The following is a 19,384-nucleotide window of genomic DNA, read 5'->3' as shown; positions in this document are numbered from 1 at the left end:
TAACTTGGCTGTTAGGCTGGGTACAACGAATAGTATACATTGTTTGTTTACACTGATATACATGGTGTTGCGTAATGCATACTGTTTATTAAATTAGTATAGTCATAGTGTAAACCCGGCAAACTTAATTGGGAGATGAATAATGATCCTAACTTAAGGCAGTTGCCGACAAATTTACAAGTCGAAATATTCATTTCTCAGCCTTATCATGATCGATCATCTAACGTTATGTTGGGATATTCTTCCCTCCGCAAGCGTCCCTATTCTGACAAGTCAACTCTTTATTACCACTTTGGTGAACTGAAATTAAAAGGTATATTAAGGTGTTGTGAAATGATACCGGGACCAACTCAAATTCTTCGTTCATTCCCACTCAGACCAATCCCTCTCATTCCATTTAGTATGGCCGGCTTTTTACCTTTCTTTTTTACGTAAGCATTTGCGTATGCAGTGAAAAGGTGTATCGATTAGCTTGACATGTGAGCTTATATAGTCCATCTTAGACGGCTATCAGTTCAAATATTTAACATTCTGTCCACCTACCCATGTTACCCACCTTACTTGAACAGCTTGCTCTAAAATCCTGGGCCTACCTGCGTCACTAACCATGTTTCTCTCAAAGCAAGGGTAGATATATATAAATATGGTAATAGAAATTAAATGAGTCAACTTGATGCTGAGAATCACGCATTTTGAGATGTAGTCTGATGTGTGACGGCGGCTAAATGCGCGCCACACCCAGCAAACCACGCCTGGTTGCTTTCTTGGCTAGTAGTCGTATAAATGCATGTCCAATGTCTTAATGTCTTGTCTGGAAATGCTTGTCAAATCGGATCGTGCGTGACTCTTGGATATTCGTTCAGAGTATAGTTCGGTTCGTGGTTCTTGAGTAACGTAGCTATATAAAGTCATACGCAAACGGCCATGAATAACACATACATGATACATGCACGCATATTTCATATATACACATAAAAAATGCACACATGCCGACAGAAGAATGTGGATTTTACAGAGATGTAACTAGATTTAGTCGTACACACACCGTTGTGCGAAGGAGATGACCTAACGCATTCCTCTTGTAATTTGATGATCATACCGTTTGCATGTAAATGCTATACTACTAGGCCATCACGTCCTGGGCTGGTGCCAGCTACATAATCTAACTCAAGGTCGGACTTGTACCTGCATCCTAATTATCTATCAAATTTCAGCGCCATTATCAGGGGAAGGCTTACAAGGTTAAATCACGTGACCCTGAAGAGGAATTTACGGTGCAGGGTTTCAGGGAATGTTACTTTTGTGGGAAATTCTTAAAAGTGAAAATTGAAATTCTGCTGCCATGCTTCTGATGAAAGAGAAAATTTTCCAACCTTATTCAGTTTTGTACTCATGTAGATATATGTAAATAAATAAATAAATTCTAACATTTATTACTACACGCTTTGACATTAAAATATACCCAATTAAGATGTAAATTTAAGTCATTCAAGCGAGACTTAGTGTGGAAATATCAAGATTATGCACTTCTTTATCAGTTCATATTTTATGGACTAATATTTTATGAAGTTACCAAAATTATTCACTTTCATATCAGCTCAGACATTATGGACAAATATTAGGAATATTATCAAAAGCTAGGTGGAAATAAAACGTCTTTAGGGAATTTTAAAAACATTCTACAGATGATAATGATCTCACTGTTTAGGGTAATTCATTCCAAATTTTTTGTCCACAAAACATAAATGCAGCATCTGCTCGTCTGAAATGAGGAGCAGGAGGAACTTTCAACAAATAAAAGTCATCATCTAGCCTGGAACTTCGTCTTCGTACTTCTCTTAGATTGATGTGTCCTTGTAAGTACTGAGGGGCTATGTTGTTAAGACACTTGAATACCAGAAGTGATATTTTGAACTTGATTCTGAATCGAACAGGTAGAAAGTGGAGCTTTTTGAGGTAGGTTCACGTATCTTTTTTCCGTAAAGGCCAAAGATAAATCGAGCAGCATTGTATAAAATAATTCGAGAGTTTGATTAATTAATGGAGGAAAAAATATAATTATCACTGAAAACCAGATTACTTTCATCATCACTCAACAGATTTTGAGATTTTCGTTGAAATGATACATGCGGCACAGAGCGGTAAATTTAGAATATTGTGCAATTTTAACATCCGAGAGCAGCCAGCAGCTATAGTGGTACGTGGTTGCTAAAGATTAGATCATCTCAGTAAATTGAAATACTAAATTATTTGTCTCAAGCCTCGCCCATTTTTGTTATATAAATGCATCCTTATATATATATATATATTATTTCTTGTATGTTAATTGTTGTACAAAAGACAGCACTTTTTAAATGGAAATCCATGAATAAAGTTGACGTGTGGTCGGTGATCTAATCCTGCATAAGAGTCAATATTTATTAAACTCAACAACATAATAAATAAATCATCCTTGATGTATTAAGCCCGAATTTTGGTCGATTCCCTGAAATAACTTGTCCACTGGAAACAGTATTAACAGATAATTTTTAAAATCTCTGGCGACTTCGGGCAATTTTCAGTGCTGCTGACTGTATCATGTATCAAACTCGGTACGCGATTACGGTTCTTATCACATGTTATACCTCGGTATTTCTACCATTAGGTCACCCTCGCCTGATGCCAACATTTAAGCCTTGACTCTGTTTTAGGTTTTCATGGTACGAAAGTTGGTTGGTGAAGATCTGAACGAGCTCTACGCGATGAAAGTTCTGAAAAAGGTTTGTCGAGATATCTGTTTCCGTCAAATCAAATTTATTTGTGCTTAAATGGCTGTTTTAAAGTTTTAAAAGTTTAGATCCATAGCTAAGTCGTTTGTGCAAATTTAATGGCGCTCCTTTTGTTTCTGTACCATTGTCTGCAGTTCAATGCGGAATCTTCATTAATTTCGAGCTACTGTGGCATTATGATGTTATAATTTTCAACCTAAAATTTCCTTCGTTTTAAACCGTTTACACATGGCATATAGTGCACTTGGAGTGATTTATGGGTGTCACCTCTGGAGCAGTTCCGCATGCGGTATACATTTGAGCGGGCAACGTTAAAGTCCGACTTTACGTAACGCGCCGCGACATATTTTTGATCGAACTTCTCAACCGCTCACTACTCTAAATCCGCGTTCCCGCGCGTAATCAGCGACGCGTGATTTTATTTAACAGCCGTTGTCAAGTAACACAAACTACAAATTGACATCTCGAGTGCAACTACCAATCTTTGACAGGCTACAATTGTGAGAAACACCAAAGATACCCAACATACCAAATCAGAGCGCAACATCCTGGAATTTGTGGCACATCCCTTCATAGTGTCCCTTCATTACGCATTCCAGAGCAATGCAAAACTCTATCTCATTCTTGAATACTTGCCAGGTTAGTAAACGGTTGAATTCTCGCCAGGATTCAATATGTGGAATATTATTACCAATTACATAATTTCTCGATTGAAGTACTGAGATGTCAGGCACATATTCTAAATAATGCGATTCTTCAGGTGGCGAGCTTTTCTCTCAGCTTGACAAGGAAGGTATATTGGTGGAGAAGAGTGCGTGGTTAGTTACCATTTTAATATTTTTGATCCTGCTCAAATTTAAATTAATTTGGTCGAATTTATTTAATAAAATAGATTTCTTCCGCCAAAGGTAGCATTGTTATAATAAAAGTCACACTGCATTGTAGTAAATTTGCAGAAAATAAGGTGACATTTTTTTCAGTTTTTATGCTTCTGAGATTATTCTAGCTCTGGAACATTTGCACAAGCACGGAGTCATTTATCGTGATCTGAAACCAGAAAATGTGCTTCTTGATGCTCGAGGTTAGCAGAAATTCTTGCATCAATTTGATTTGATTTTGTCTGACTTAAGGTTCGGCAGCAATTCAGACATGATTATTATATCAAAAGTTTCGCTAGCACTGACCAACAGTTGTCTGACAGGTCACATAAAGTTGACTGACTTTGGGCTGTGCAAGGAAGCGATTCTCGATAACAACCGGACACATACTTTCTGCGGAACTATCGAATATATGTAAGGAATTTTTACGAAATATTTTAGCATTCTTTTTCAATGTTCACGATATGTATTGTGTATACGTGGTATACGCTTTAATCTTTTTTTCTTTCTTCAAATTCATACTTACTTCCTTTATGTAAGTAAGTATGAAATGAGATGAAATTAAAAACTATTATCTTACAACATAGCACGAATTAATTAGCGAGTATTTAAAATGCATAAGTAGGTCAAGCTGAAGATACACGCTTGATTTACAGCATTTTAAATGAAAGATTCCTCATAAGGCAAATCTCACTCTTAAATTATTAGGGCCCCTGAGATCTTAACGAGGAAAGGACACGGTAAAGCGGTTGACTGGTGGAGTTTGGGAACTCTCATGTACGACATGATGACTGGAGCTGTAAGTAAATATTACAGGCTTTTCCCTAACTTGATTTGTTTCCAACAAATTCGGCTGTAGCTTTGATTTGAGTACCGCTGATTTTCTGGTTATGATAAGATTACATCTGAGATTAACCGTACACTCTCTTTTCAGCCTCCCTTTGTGGCGGACAACAGGAAAAGAACTATCGAAAAAGTCAGTATCTATGCAACCGAGTGACAGTAACAGTTTAATATTTTCAATCTAATTACAATATTTGTGAATTCATCAAAATTTGAAGAAGTATTGATCTCGGAACAGACACATTGATAAACCGACTAATTGAGGGCTCGCATGTTTTCTTAAATTTACCTTGAACTGAAAGGTGTAAGGGTCAGCTTGGACTGACCGACACGGACAAAGACAGACTGACAAACATTAGCTACCACGAGTCTGATAAATTTACTCAAATTTTTAAATCAGATATTGAAATCGAAGCTGATATTTCCGAGATACTTCAGACCGGAAGCGATTGATCTACTGACTCGAGTAAGAGGACTCCTTTTAAGTTTTGTTAAAATTAGCATTTTCATTCTCACAGATATCATAAAAATCATATTTCGCAGATAAGAAATGCTAGAGTATTTTACCCCACGCATTTCACTGCTAAAGCAGTATCTTTGATTAAAAATGTAGGTATACAAGATAATATTGTCGATAGTTTTGGGTAAATGAGATGATGTTGCTATTGCTTTGCTACAATCGAATCCGATCATTTGGAATTCCTTTGCCACATTGCAGCTTAAAAGCAGTGATTTGTATTATAGAGCAGCATTTTATAGATTACTTGGGATTTATATATTATGTTCTTTTTCTTTCTATCATTGTACATACTCTTTTCTCTATGTGTGACTTGGGGCATGTGATCCTACCATTCTATTACCTTCCCTATTTTTTGTTAAATTCCATACTCTGTGCGGGAATGATTTCCCGTCAATCACCATTTGTGACCCACCGTTACTTTCATTTGTTGTTGAGACAAGTGCATAAAACTAAAATATTCCAGTTCTCACTGTTTAAACTCACTCATACCACCATTAAATAGCATTTCATCACATATATGTGATATATTCGATCTTTATATGTAGGCTGGGCCAAAATTAATTGCATGTCGACATAATATAGTAAAACAACTGACCGGTACTACTACGTGTACCATATTATGTCTCGATTATTTCGTGCAGTTAATTCTGGCCTGGCACCTTTTTTATTGAATCCACACAAACCGCTGTTCTTAAACGCAAATATTTGGGTGCGTATTTCGCTGTGCTGAGTAAGAAACTCCATACCAACTTAAATTATATACCGGTTGCACAGTCACTCTTGACCCCCATATTATATTCATAGTACAGTACCCCCCCCCCCCCCCCCCCCCCACTTCCCTCCCCCCCCCCTACAGCACCACATGTCTCTCATTATAAGCATGGGCTGTAAAGTGGCAGCACCGTGCAAACTTGCATGATATGTTAAGGGTTAAGGTTAATTTATTGATGATAATGAGTTTAAGTTTGATTTGAAGATTTAATGACGTATTTATCAGTTGTTAAAGCGGAAGGAAGACACCCGTCTAGGGTACGGACCAGAGGATTCTGAGGAGATTAAGGTATGAATTTTATGAAAACATTTGAATACCTTAGCTTAAGTGGATTTTGAAAGTAGAAACATTTGCAATTTAAAATGATAGTTTAATGATTAATTCCCTCTCACGAGAGATCTTTTCAGCGCCACAAGTTCTTTGAGCATGTCAACTGGGATGCTACTCTGAAAAAATCTGTCAGACCTCCTTTCGAACCAACTCTCGTATGTTTTTCATAATTCCATTTATTCGTAAATTAATGAACTTCTTTTTTTCGTTTGCCGTTTGGAAAAATCACTGATCCAGACTATAGTTGTACAGGCTTTTATCTATTGCTGTATATGCTGTAATCAGGATACTCGATGAAGCTGAAGGAACTTGTTTTGAAAGTTTTGATCACCCCCATCATCCAGCTTAAAATCTTGCACACATCATCGCTCTACATAACCCACCAAATACATCACAACATAATGTCAGGAACAAGTCTACATGTTTACAACTTATAAACCTCCCAGAGAGACGAGACTGATGTTTCCCAGTTTGACACAAAGTTTACGGGGATGACTCCAGTAGACAGTCCCGTGGACACTAGCATGCTCAGCACCAGTCTATCTAACCACTTCGAGGCTTCACCTACGTGGCTCCCTCCATCCTCAACGAGAACATGGACTCTAACAACAGCAACTTTCGCAACACCCTGTCCCCCCGTAGGGGCAGCCACTTCAGCTTCAATGACATGTGAGTATGTGGACCGTGGTGCGCTCTTATTATAGAGTTATAAAATTATAAACTTTTCTCTTAAAAAAGCAGTTAAATCTTTAGAAAATAATGTTTTAACCCAACCTTGGTTGCAGGCACATGGAGTTAGAAGAGACGACGACCTCGCATCCTATCGCTGCTAACGGTTACCGTAACCAATGGTAACCCACGTTGCCACGCAGGTTTCCCCTGCCTCCAATTTTATACCTAAGTTATTATCGTGGTTTCTGCTGGGGCTTGTTTAAGGGAACTGATGATAAGCGACTGTTCGTGGTGGTGGTGGTGTGATGTCACGCCCGGGATTGTGACGTCACAGGCCTCTGCTAGTGTGACGTCACGTTATTTGACTGTTACGCGCGGTACTGACGTCGTAACTAAGAACTTTCCTAAAATTCCTCCCAAAGAGTAGATACGCGAAATTGCCGTGATCTCTCTGTGACTTAACGTGTTGGTAATTTTAGCTGTGTGCTTGGTTAGTTTGTAAGTTGAACCTTTAATTAAGATTCTGTGTATTTTTATCTTTTTCCGTGAGTTTTTACCGTGTTTTTACAAAAAGTGTGTCCTTCTAGCTGTCAGTAGCAGAGTGACTTGTCGAGTACTGTTAATTTTATATTTTGTCGAGCAGCAGCAACTCGGGAATTCATTTGTTAAGCACGAGTTCCCCTTACAAAAATACCGCAATTATATTCATTATTCTTGTAGGTTTATGTTATTGTTAAACTAAGTAAAATGTTGCTCTATGAAATAATGATGTTACAGATTTGATTGTTATATATGCTTTAACTTCATTTTAGGGAAGCCGGAGTACAACCAAGCATTCATATAAATATCCGCTGTGTTTTTTCAGCCTTCACTTTCTTGTCTTTCTAAACTTTGATTAGCTTTCTTTTAAACCCTCCTTTTTGATATTTGAGAGGGTGGCTGCACCAAGAAAAAGTCTCATCTTTTACTCTTGATTGTACTCCTTCTACCCCCGAACTCATAGCTCCAGTCAATGATCAAGCAGGTCCGTTGCGTAAAGTCTGCTACGTACATTGAAGCATGAAATTTAATAGGACTTTAGCATATCTGATTTTAGCTTAAAGTTAGATTTTCATATTTAACTGAGTAAAGGTAGACTTCACGAAATTTAGCTCAATATCCCCGGAACTATAGATGCGACGTTATTTTTAAAGATTAGGTGAACATAACTCTCATGCAAACAAACAGCTAGCTGTAGGTCTACTTTTCCTCTTGATGAAGGTTAACATGGGTTAACACTGACATTGTTAACATGGTTAACACAAACATGAACTAAGTCGAAAAGTATCGATTTGTTGTTATTTGGGAATCTATCAACAGTTATCGATTGTGGTCGATCGAATTCTTTTAGGAAATGGAACAAACATTCTGTTAAAATATGTTTTTTACCATGTTGCTTGATGTTCAATCATGATTGATGTTCTGTCTGGGCCACAAATCCTTGAAAAATCACATAACAGTTCTCTCAGACAATAATTCTAATACTATTTATGGCTCCTGCAATGAAGTTCATTTCAGTATATGTTCCAATTGAAGCAAATTTAATAGTTTGTGAAATAGATTTTATAGCGGTTTATAAGCTCAAAGCTGCGATTTACAGTTTTTGCACATTTTTTGGTAGGCTTGAAGAAACTTTAAAGTATGATATCAAGATCGAAGAGGAGAGAAATCTGATGATGATGACTTTTGAAATGTGAATTGCAGCATGCACTATAGTTTATTAGTTCGCACGATATCCGAATAAATTGGAGTTAAGTTTGTGATTTCTTCTCCGAGTACAAAATGATAGAAGGTAACCCTAGTTTATTCGGTGATCTGTGCAAAAAATAGGTGAAAATAGTTCGTAGTCATCACAATACCACAGAGTCTCCTATGGAGATTTCGTGAGCGATGGCGACCAGGTGATGATGATTGTTAATATTGTGGGTATCACTGTGCCCATTGTCTCGGCAGTGTCGGCTATCCGTGATAAATTTAAGACCGATATGTTATAAGTATAAATTATTATCGATTTGGGGTTTAGTTAATGAAATTTTATATGTGAACGTAGAAGAAATGATTCGTTGTCATCTGTTGAGGGGTAATGGACATTAGAACATGCGTATACCTGGGATAGGACCCCAAATGTTGAGAGACTAAAAATCTTCTGTCATCAAACCCTCTTAAATTTAAAATATAGTTAATTTGCATTAAGAAACATGTTTTAAAAGAGCGCATTCGTATATTTTTCTTAAAATATGCAGCTTACCTTATTTTTTAAAGATTATCTCTCCTTAAAGTTGTCCGTTTTAAATATTACCATTAGTTTTAGTCCGACAGAAGACTTGTAGTTGTAGATAAATTTATGAAACTCCTAAAAGCAATACCTAGCTCTTACATTAAAGACAAAATCATGAATTTGTGGGTAATTATCGGTATTTTAGCGATTTTAGGGGTGTTACAGTTTCAATTTGTATCTGATTATGAAATAATTAGAGGTTGATTAATAATCTGAAGGCCTGCTTTTATTTTGTTTCGACTCTTAAATGAATATGAACGAGCTTGACATACGTTGCATGCCACTTTTCGCGCGCGCCGAAGGGATACGAAACATGTATCAAGAACGAGCTGACCAAATTTCAGAAATCATATTGACCACAAATGACAAACTAGGTGTATTGTTTATTCATTAATATGAATCATATGCAATATGCAAATCAGTACCTATGATCATGACCAATGACATGGTTGAAATTTACGTACAACGTACTAGATTGTACATTGTACTTGTAGCACTACTAGGCCGCTACGAGCTGCATATTGATTGACGATGCCAATCCTTCTGCCTATATACTAGGCATGCCCTCGCTGCCTAGTGCATCGGGGTTACTGGGCGGCGCTCAGCCTGTCATTGCGCCTAATCTCTATTATGATTATGAACATAAATATTATAGCCTGGGGTCCCCAGGTATATAAACAACGGGGTCGTTCACATATTACGTAATCAGCAAAGGCGGGGAGAGGGGTTTCGAAATGATTACGCTAGTGTAATTTTGATACAACAGCTCATGTGTAAAACTGATTACGGAGGGGAAGGAGTAAAAATGTTCCAAAACGATTACGTAATTATATGTTGTCATAAGTCATGTGCGCGGCTCCCCCTGTATCGCGTAAGAACCTAGTGAAACGACCGTGGGGGTCAGGACTTGTCTTGGAGGGCTTCGACTGCTTTGCAGAGCAACGATCTGGAAGGGTTGACACTTGACATCGTTAATGTTAATCAAGACTTGTCGCACGTTGCATGATCCGCCGCGCACTCGTGCGCGGCTCCCCCTGTATCGTTGAAACTACTATAGTGAAGCGACAGTGGGGGTCACGACGTGATACAAGTTCACATAGCCATGTGTATACGCGTACTGCTTGACGCGCTTGTTTCACAAGAATTGAATATATTCGGCGGTCGCGCGCTACTGCAAGCGAAAGGGCTCTGGTTAGAGCAATGATACAAGTCACGATAGGGGGTGCACCATAAAAATAAACTTGCTCGGATTTTAAAATTTTTTGTGCCATTGTTTTCTAGAGACTGTGAGAATTTTCACAATACTAAATTTGTCATACCTTTTTTGGAAAGATCAGTGAGTTTCGCCTAGGCAGGTGCCATATTTGATGGTGCGCGGCTTTTGGAGCAAAATTAACTGTAAAACTCGCGTAATTTGACCAAATTTGACCAAATTCGTTGATTTTTGTTGTATTATTTGGATATATCTTCAGTTCCTTGAATGAGATCATTCTGAAAATTGGCGAAGACCTTCCAATAGGGCTTTCACAACTGTCCGAAAAATTTGGTGGATATCGGAGTTGATATAGTGATCAAAATGGAGCAAAATACGCTGCTTTTAGCTGTAACATAATGTCTGATGGTTGGATATGCTTTAAACTTTTCGGACACTTTCTTTGTAAGTCTATGAGTAAGCTTACCAATTTTTGTTGCAATCGGAGGTCGGGAAGGATAATTAATATTTATTTGTTTGAAGAAAATTGTGCTGGCCGAAATTAGCGCTAAAAAACCATCCTACAGTCGGCACGCGCGGCTCACTGTCGATGGCGCACTACCTAGTCACGACATGATACAAGTATAATATGTAAACGACTCCGATGCACCGATTAGATAGCTAACGAAGGTGGTCGCCGATCGCGATCAGAAGCATTTATATATTTCACACACGATGCACTATAATGGGCCGCGCCTTGCATTAAATATAATGTTTTTCGCAACCACTTGTAGGTTTATAACCTACCAAGACGCGCGCGCCGAGTTCAGATCTTGGACTCGTCGACAGTGATCCTAAATATTTGAAACAAATATTTTACGAGTATCACCCGTTAAGGCGGTGCTCAGTCTGCATCATTCCGTCGAAACTCTATTCATATGATTTATTTGACGGATGTTACTCGTCTAAATTTCTTCGAAGTAGCGCGCGCCGCTTTCTTCTCGAAATGTTATTTAATGGCCCGAGCTACAAAGTAGCGCGCGCCGGGCCAGATCATTAACAATGGTCAAATGATTTATATGACAATGGTCAAATGATTTATATCGACACCAGGATGGTTACCAGCCATTCTGACTCCCCTGAGTAAAGAGGTATGCCTAGTCTGTGCGAAGTTCATTAACGTAGGACAATTCATTGTTGAATGCTGTGAATGCGACTGCCCAATGCACCATAAGTGCTATACCAAATCCATTAACAATGACACATTATTTGACGATTTTTACTGTCCCAAGTGCGTACATTTAGCAGTTATTCGTTACAATCCATTTCGACTTGCATGCACTAATTTAAGTGATATTGAAAGTAGTGAAGTGGATGACACTATCATAAAAGTAGATCAAATACTAAATAACTGCGTATCGTACAATGTCAAGGAATTCAACAAAGCACTAGATAATCAAATGAATGAATTTTCATCGCTTCTCTTCCAAAACATCGACGGCAATAAGTCAAATTTCGACACTTTCGCTATTGAATCCCATAGGCTCACCAAGAAATTCTCGATCATAGCCTTAGCGGAAACAAATGAAGGTCCTGAATCCAGCAGTTTGTATCAATTAACTGGATACAACAGTTTCTACCAAAACACAATACCAGATAAAAAAAAGGGCACTGGAGTAGCTCTCTATGTTTGTGACACTCTTAGTGCCAGAGTAAACGGCAATGTATCCCATATCACTGAACATTTAGAAACTCTTTTTGTGGCCGTAAGTAGTACAACTTCCCCAGTAACAGTTGGTGTAATGTACCGTCCTCCAAGTGGTAATGTCAATGTTGCACTATCTGAACTCTCTGACATCCTTGACAGCCTCCCCAAGTGTAGTTACCTAGCGGGTGATTTTAACATTGATTTACACGATAAGAATAGCACAATCGTACAACGCTATGAAGAAATACTATTAAGTAAAGGATTTTTCCCCCTAATTTCGTTAGCAACACATGAGAAACCAGGCTGCAAAGCATCCTGTATTGATAACATAATAAATAACGACGTAGAGAGTATAGTAGCTTCTGGAATACTGACTGACCGTATATCACACCACTCACCCATCTTCCAAATCTTTAATAGAAACTTGGACTCTAGCAGAATTGACCTGAAATACAAACAGTATTATGATTACAACAAACCGAATGTAAAAGCTTTTTTACAGACTCTGGAACATGATCTCAATAATAATGTTATCGACAATTTTACAACATTTCACGACATATTTAAGGACTGTATAGATAGAACTTGTAAGTTAGAAACCCCTAAATGCTCTAAAAGAACAGCACTGAACAACCCATGGATTACACCAGACCTTGTGGGCAAAATTTAATATCAGCACGAACTTTACGATAAATGGGTAAAGGTCAGAAAAGTTAAATGTAAATTTGGGGAAATTGAAAATAAAGGGGGGACATGCCAATGCCCAATATGTTGCTCAAAACGTGACAAGTATAAAAAATACAGTGACTGCAGGCGGAAGGTCAAAAAAGATCGCCGCAATGCTCAATCTAAGTTCTATGGTGGAAAATTTGCAGAGTTGCACGGAAACAGTAAAAAGACGTGGGAATTAATTAACCAAATACGGGGTAAACGAAAACGACAAACCAAACCTCTATTTACTATCAATAATGAAAAAATTACTAATCGTAGGGTAATAGCTAATGAGTTTAATAAGTACTTTGTCTCCCTAGCTTCTAATCTTAACGAGGCATACAATGAAATCGGCGAACTAGTAATTAATGGCATCCCCAGTATCTATGACTACCTACCAAAATCCAACACGACCAGTATTTACATGCATGATTGTACAATCGATGAAGTATGTAAAATAATATCAGAATTGAAAAATGGCAAATCGTCTGATATCCCAATACATGTTGTAAAAGCGTCATCCAGAATTATCGCCCCCCTATTATCTGTACTATACAATGAATGTTTGAAGGAGGGAATATTCCCGGACGATTTAAAGATTGGCAGGATCAGTCCCATATACAAGAAAGAAAATGAAGAATTACTTGAAAACTATAGACCAGTCTCTACCTTAGCCGTATTTGGTAAGTTATTCGAGAAAATTATATATAGTAGGCTATACAGCTTTTTCCAGTCACAAAATATGATCTATGAAAATCAGTATGGATTCCGTAAAAATCACTCTACAAGTCATGCCCTGAATTTCTCAGTGAATTATATAGAATCATGCCTTAATAAAAAGCAGCACGTGCTCGGAATATTCATTGATCTAAGCAAAACATTCGATACCATCTCAGCTGACAAATTACTGAGTAAGCTAGATAATTACAGAATTCGAGGCAATGCCAACAAACTCATTGCTAGTTATCTCTCTAATAGATATCAATACGTCTCGGTCCTAGGAGAAGAGTCTGACAAGCTTCCAGTTCTCTTTGGAGTACCCCAGGGATCTTGTCTTGGTCCGTTACTATTTATTATTTATATCAACGACCTATATAGGGCAACTGAACTAGGCAAGTTCATTCTATTTGCTGACGATACAAATATATTTGTCGCGGATGAATGTAAGATAAAGTTATATGAACGAGCAAACCAAATTCTCAAACTGGTACAACTGTATCAGTATATGAAATGTAATCTCCTGCATATTAACATTAAGAAATGCTGTTACATTCACTTTAAACCAACGAATAGAAAAAGCAAGGTAGAACATAATGAAGAAGAACACGTACTTACTCTAAACAATGTAGTAATAAAGCAAGTCAAAAAGGTGAAGTTTCTTGGTGTTATTATTGATGATCAGCTTAAATGGGATGCTCATATACGGTCGCTCAACACAAAGCTGAAATGTGAAAGTGGGAAAATTTGTAGAATACGGCACATTATTCCAGAAAAACTCTACAAAGAACTGTACTACACACTATTTGAATCACACTTGCGATTTGGGATATCAGTATGGGGTGGCCTTAGTAACAACAGGCTTGAACCAATATTTATCACTCAGAGGAAATGTGTTAGAATACTATTTGGTAACCGAGATTTGGTAACTTAGAAAAGTTTAGAACTTGTGCTAGAACACGAAGTAAAGACAAGCAAAAATTAGGAAGCGACTTCTATGAAAAACAGCACACAAAACCGCTATTTAAGAAAAATGGTTTACTAACCATACACAGTTTGTTCAAACACACATGTTTATTGGAAATGTTCAAAATCAATAAATTAGAATCCCCAGTCCCACTCCTAAATCTATTTCACAGATCATCAAGACGTGCTGATCGATTCATCACTCCAACCCCATCCACCTCCTTCATATATCAATCGACAAAAATGTGGAACGATTGTAGAAACACTGCTAGCAATATCAACTTCTCTACATATATCAACGAACCTTGTAAAATCCACAATAAAAAAGGAGTTACTCGGCATGCAGTCCAGGTACGACGAAATAGATTGGTGTGAACTGAACTTCGATTCCAACGAACTGAAATTCTAATGTCTACTAAATTAAGATATGCTGAGCGCTAAAGCCGATTGAAATGTTAATGTCTAAAATATAAAATTTCGGCGGTCACGCCGCGCATTTTGCGCGCTGTGCCGCTATTTTTGGCCCATCTTATCAGATATTATTTACAATGTACTCGCACAGTACATGCAGGGCATGCCTCAAGATCATATTAGTGTAGGAATCATTATGTTTTAAACAATTCATTATATGTCGAATTCAGCAGTGGGCCCTCTCTTCGTCCCACAGTGGCTGCGCTGCAACTAGCGCACAAATTTGGCGCCCCGCCGTCAGTCGAACTAAGTAGACCTTACGTCGATTTATCGTTAACAACGCATGATTTTGCCATTTGCACAAATATTGTAAAAATGCGCGGTCGAGCCGCGCACAGTCAACACAATTTTTGATGAAACAGCTACAAGCTAGAGCCAATATACTCTGCAAGCTTTTCAGTCAGCCTCTTCCACATACCAGGCAGCATTAATTTGCATTACCTCTTCCACAAGTACTCCACTCAAAAATTAGATTTCTAGAGCTCAATCTAGGATCATTTCTTTGTGCACTGTTTCAAAACGCGATCGTACGCTACCTTTTGTTCGCAGTTTTTTACCTTCTGTTCACAGCTTTTTTAAAAATTTGTTATTCATTGTGTATTGACATATTTGTTATATGCTTTTTATTGTTCATGAAGTTGATGACATGAGCATATTATTGTCATGTTTTGTTGATCGTGCAAATTTTAAATTGCTTTATTATACTATACTTCTCCGGTTTTAGAAAATGGATTCTGTGAATTCTAATAAAGATACACGCCCTCATATTGAGCTAAATACTCTTTTCGAGACAGGAGCATGATTAACCAATGGATCGTTTGTGAGTAAAAATGTTCAAGTTTCTATTAAGAATGCTTTTGTTTAGATAAATTCATCGTTCAAAATATTATGGCTCAACGTTATTAGTATTACCGTACACGTATCTATTTTACAGTTACTCTATTTTAGGATATGACCCGATATTTTATATTACTGTATCTATTTTACAGGACATTTCTACCGTCAGTACCAATCTGCTCAGCAACTCCTTTTCTAACAACCATCATATGGCCATCGGTATATAGGACGACCTCATAAGACCTTTCCGGACATCCTACAAGATCAGAAGATACTGGATTGCAATCTGATAAGGTTCGTTGGCTCATGAGTGATAGAGATAAATGGAGAGAAGCGCTGTCACGAAACTGGAAACTCGTTCCAGACTTCATCGACCTAGGCAGGTAGGCATTTTACAATTATTTCAGAATAATATGACCTGACATGTTAATTATTACCGTATCTGTTTTACAATTACTTCAAGATATGAATCAGTGTTCAAAAATGCGTCAATTCAAGTTGGTCTAGTTCGATCGGCCCTTCTAGAACTATATCCGTGTTTCCTAAAAAAGGTTCATCATTTTTTCCAGTTGTTTCTTGCACCCTCTAGATCTCCTCCCATATTTGGGCCATTCGTATCGGCCAATTGAGCAGAAATTCAGGAAGCTTGGTTTCAGATATTTTTGTGATATCAGACATGTGTAATTGTACGCTCCTGTCACCAGTGTACACATCATTTTAGACTACTAGTTCATCTTCCTATGTGGTTATTGGCCTTTTGTTATTAACCTCATTACACACGGTTAGCAAGCTGTTTCCACCTCACTTTCCTTAATTAGGCTTCTTTGTCACCCCTTTTGTTTACTCTACAGACTGACAGGCTTAGTTATACTCCATTAATTGGATGATGTTAGTTTAAGACCGGCATATGTGTCACGTGAATATATTTAGAGGCAATCAGGGAGACTGTCGGGACTCTTTCTCTGTATTACTCTTGATAAAACGTATTACTCTCGTAAAACGGTGAATTCAACGGTAAATGTACTTAAACGCACTTTTAACCTTAGTTGTAGTGAACGCTGAACTTAGTCGTACTGAACGTACGTTCCAATCATTTTGTAGTGAACGTTTGTGAACGTTAGTATACGTTAGTCAATATTTTGATAATTTTCCGATAGTTTTTAACTTAAGATGGATACAATGAGATAAAACCATGTTGTTGGAATTAGACAGTAAATAAACAATGACCAAACTGACCAACTATGGTTACCACAGCAAATATACTGTTCTCGTATCTTGCGGTCGATTTAACGGTCTGTTCATGGTACTTCCCAAAAGATTTGGGGTATGATTACCCTGAAGGCTGAAACTTAAGAAGTCAAAGGTAAAATTGTTAAACTTAAAGTTGCTCAAGGATACGTTTCTTTCTCTGGAATTTGATCTTCCACAAAACTTCATTAGGGATCGATGTGTAAAATGTACATCGTTCTTATATATACGATATTATAGTATAACAACCATTCAGCTCAAGATCAAACAACATTTGTATTTGTAACATACCTCAAGGCCCTGAAGGCCTGGCAATGGAAACGCTAGTACTTTGCCGGATAATTGGGCTATGTCCTGCATTTTAATTTCATAATAGCAATTAACTTTCCTTATGTTCCGAACGTTTTTTAGCGAACGCGTTCACAAACTATTTTTAGTGAACGTTCCGTACGTTAGATAGCTGAGCGTGGTGATTAAATCACTCTACACTTGAATTTTGACATTCTTCTAAAAGACCTCCCGAAAATTCATGAATAACCTGATTTTAAGGTTCTTTGATCTAACACTGCCGGCGTCTCTTCCGAGGTTGTCTAATCTATTTATCAATTTAGCTCGAGAGCTTTAAACAAACATTGCACGTGCCTCGGCTGCCCCGATGGAGTAAAACATTTAGCTAGAGCCATGATCATTAGTGGCAGTGGCTATCCCTGCTGCATATAATGCAGTACGTGTACTAATAGCAGCAGATATGAAATAACAACAAGATTGCTTACTGATTCGCTTGCAAGAAATTCCTGAGCTGAATAGGGCCGGTAGCTCAATTAAAGCACTAGGCATGTAACCCGGAGGTTGGCGGTTCATACCCGCCCCGGCATTATGCCGTCCCATGATTTTCCGAATTGCTTACCAGTGGTAGTTTAACCCTGGAAATGAAGTTAAAGATTATAATTGTATTATTTTATAGGGACGTACTAAAGAGAAGAAATTAACGAGGTCAGCGATATGAAGAAGACTGAAAGTAAAAATGTGCGACTGTGCGTACTAAATCACTCAACACTCAAATTTTAAGATTTTTAAAACTGTCTCGACCACTTGATATGATATTCTAAGAATCTGATATTTCATTGCATGCTTTAGTTAGGAGTCTTCTTTCTCGGAGTATGTAGCTGATATCTTAAAACATAGATATCAGCTACAGACTCCGAGAGTCTTGAAGCTCTGTTACCACCACCCCTGGTGCAATTCCGTCGGGTTAAAGACGGAGAGACAGGAACTCTCAGGGAAGGTCATGGCCTGCTACGTGCAACTCGTAGTCGTATGTAGTGTTCCTGGTAGGTGTTACTTATAAATCTGGTTAACGGGATCTTCAAACAGTTGATACACAGTTGTCTAGGTACTGTCATGTCTAAGCGGAAACTTGTCTCTGGCCCTCACCTATGGGTTTATATCTCAAACCACACAGTGTCCATGTCCTGCTCCTGAATATTTCCATATTTTTGAACTGCAGTCCATTAATATTGCTAAAAGTAAAAGTGATTTCAACTACTATACCTTTAAACCTGTAACGTCACTGTAGACCGCTCCTATATCCTTGCTTCCAGTTTCCGATCCAGAACTAAATCCTGGCTTATACTAAACGTGGTCAGTGGTAGCCTGTGAGGGTGTAGACCGCTCCTCTATTGTTTTATGTTTATCTATATCGGTATTTTGATTGTCCGATCCAAAACTAAATCCTGGGTTTCCAAGAGACGTGGTAGCCTGTAAGCGTGTAGACCGCTCTTCTATCTTTGTTTTGAGTGTCCGATCTAAAACCAAAACCTGGGGTCGGTTACATGAAACGTGGGAGCCTGTGAGGGCGTTAGTTTCCTGCGAAAGGAGTTATTTGCTCATACTTGTGCATTGTGGAAAGAGCATGGTTATGCTCTAAGGCTAGTAGAGGTTATTAAATCCTTTCCTTTGTTGTAAAGATGGCTAGTCTCTTTCTTCACCTACGCATATATGATATAAGATCGCGCGCGTTCCGCGCATTTTGTTCAATTTAAAGTCAATATTGTAAACAAATAAGTATAATTCGTATAACTTTGATTAACGTTTTGGTTACGAATATTTTACTGCCGATCATTAAAACTTTGACTGTATTGTTATTTAGACAATTTCTGATCATTTCGTGTAAATATGCCCAAATACTTTTACTTAGTTAAAATGTTATGATCAAAACAAAATGGAAGACTTTTACTTGTTTTAAAATGCACTTAACTCTATTTACAGTTAAGCTAGAAATTTCAAAATTGCTAGATAATGATATTTAGACCATAAATTGTATGTTGTATTAAAAATCATACTAAAAGGATTGTTCTGGAATTTATGAAAAGCATTTAAAGAGTGCTCATAATATATATCTTGTCAAAACGCGCGAAAACGCGCGAAAATACTT

The 19,384-nt window shown here is 37.7% G+C and overlaps 1 protein-coding gene and 1 long non-coding RNA gene across 2 annotated transcripts in view; both read left to right on the top strand.

Annotated features, from left to right (window-relative positions):
• Nucleotides 1-7,051, top strand: part of LOC134811686 (ribosomal protein S6 kinase beta-1-like) — a 97,039-nt gene extending 89,988 nt beyond the window's left edge. Inside the window, 13 exon segments of the mRNA XM_063818709.1 lie at nt 2,691-2,759; nt 3,260-3,407; nt 3,529-3,586; nt 3,749-3,849; nt 3,970-4,060; nt 4,355-4,445; nt 4,581-4,622; nt 4,890-4,955; nt 6,007-6,069; nt 6,189-6,266; nt 6,558-6,663; nt 6,666-6,780; nt 6,897-7,051. Coding sequence (XP_063674779.1) covers nt 2,691-2,759; nt 3,260-3,407; nt 3,529-3,586; nt 3,749-3,849; nt 3,970-4,060; nt 4,355-4,445; nt 4,581-4,622; nt 4,890-4,955; nt 6,007-6,069; nt 6,189-6,266; nt 6,558-6,663; nt 6,666-6,780; nt 6,897-6,966 — 1,098 coding nt within the window. The 3' untranslated portion in view covers nt 6,967-7,051.
• Nucleotides 7,052-15,487: 8,436 nt separating this feature from the next.
• On the top strand, nt 15,488-18,000 carry LOC134811142 (uncharacterized). The gene is made up of 3 exons (XR_010159762.1): nt 15,488-15,685; nt 15,855-16,085; nt 17,915-18,000. It is a non-coding gene; the product is annotated as an uncharacterized LOC134811142 (long non-coding RNA).
• The last annotated feature ends 1,384 nt before the right edge of the window (nt 18,001-19,384 follow it).

The sequence above is a fragment of the Bolinopsis microptera genome, chromosome 2, assembly GCF_026151205.1.
Source record: "Bolinopsis microptera isolate Bmic1 chromosome 2, MBARI_Bmic_1.0, whole genome shotgun sequence".
NCBI lineage: Eukaryota > Metazoa > Ctenophora > Tentaculata > Lobata > Bolinopsidae > Bolinopsis > Bolinopsis microptera.
This window is presented reverse-complemented; position numbering and strand designations above follow the sequence as displayed.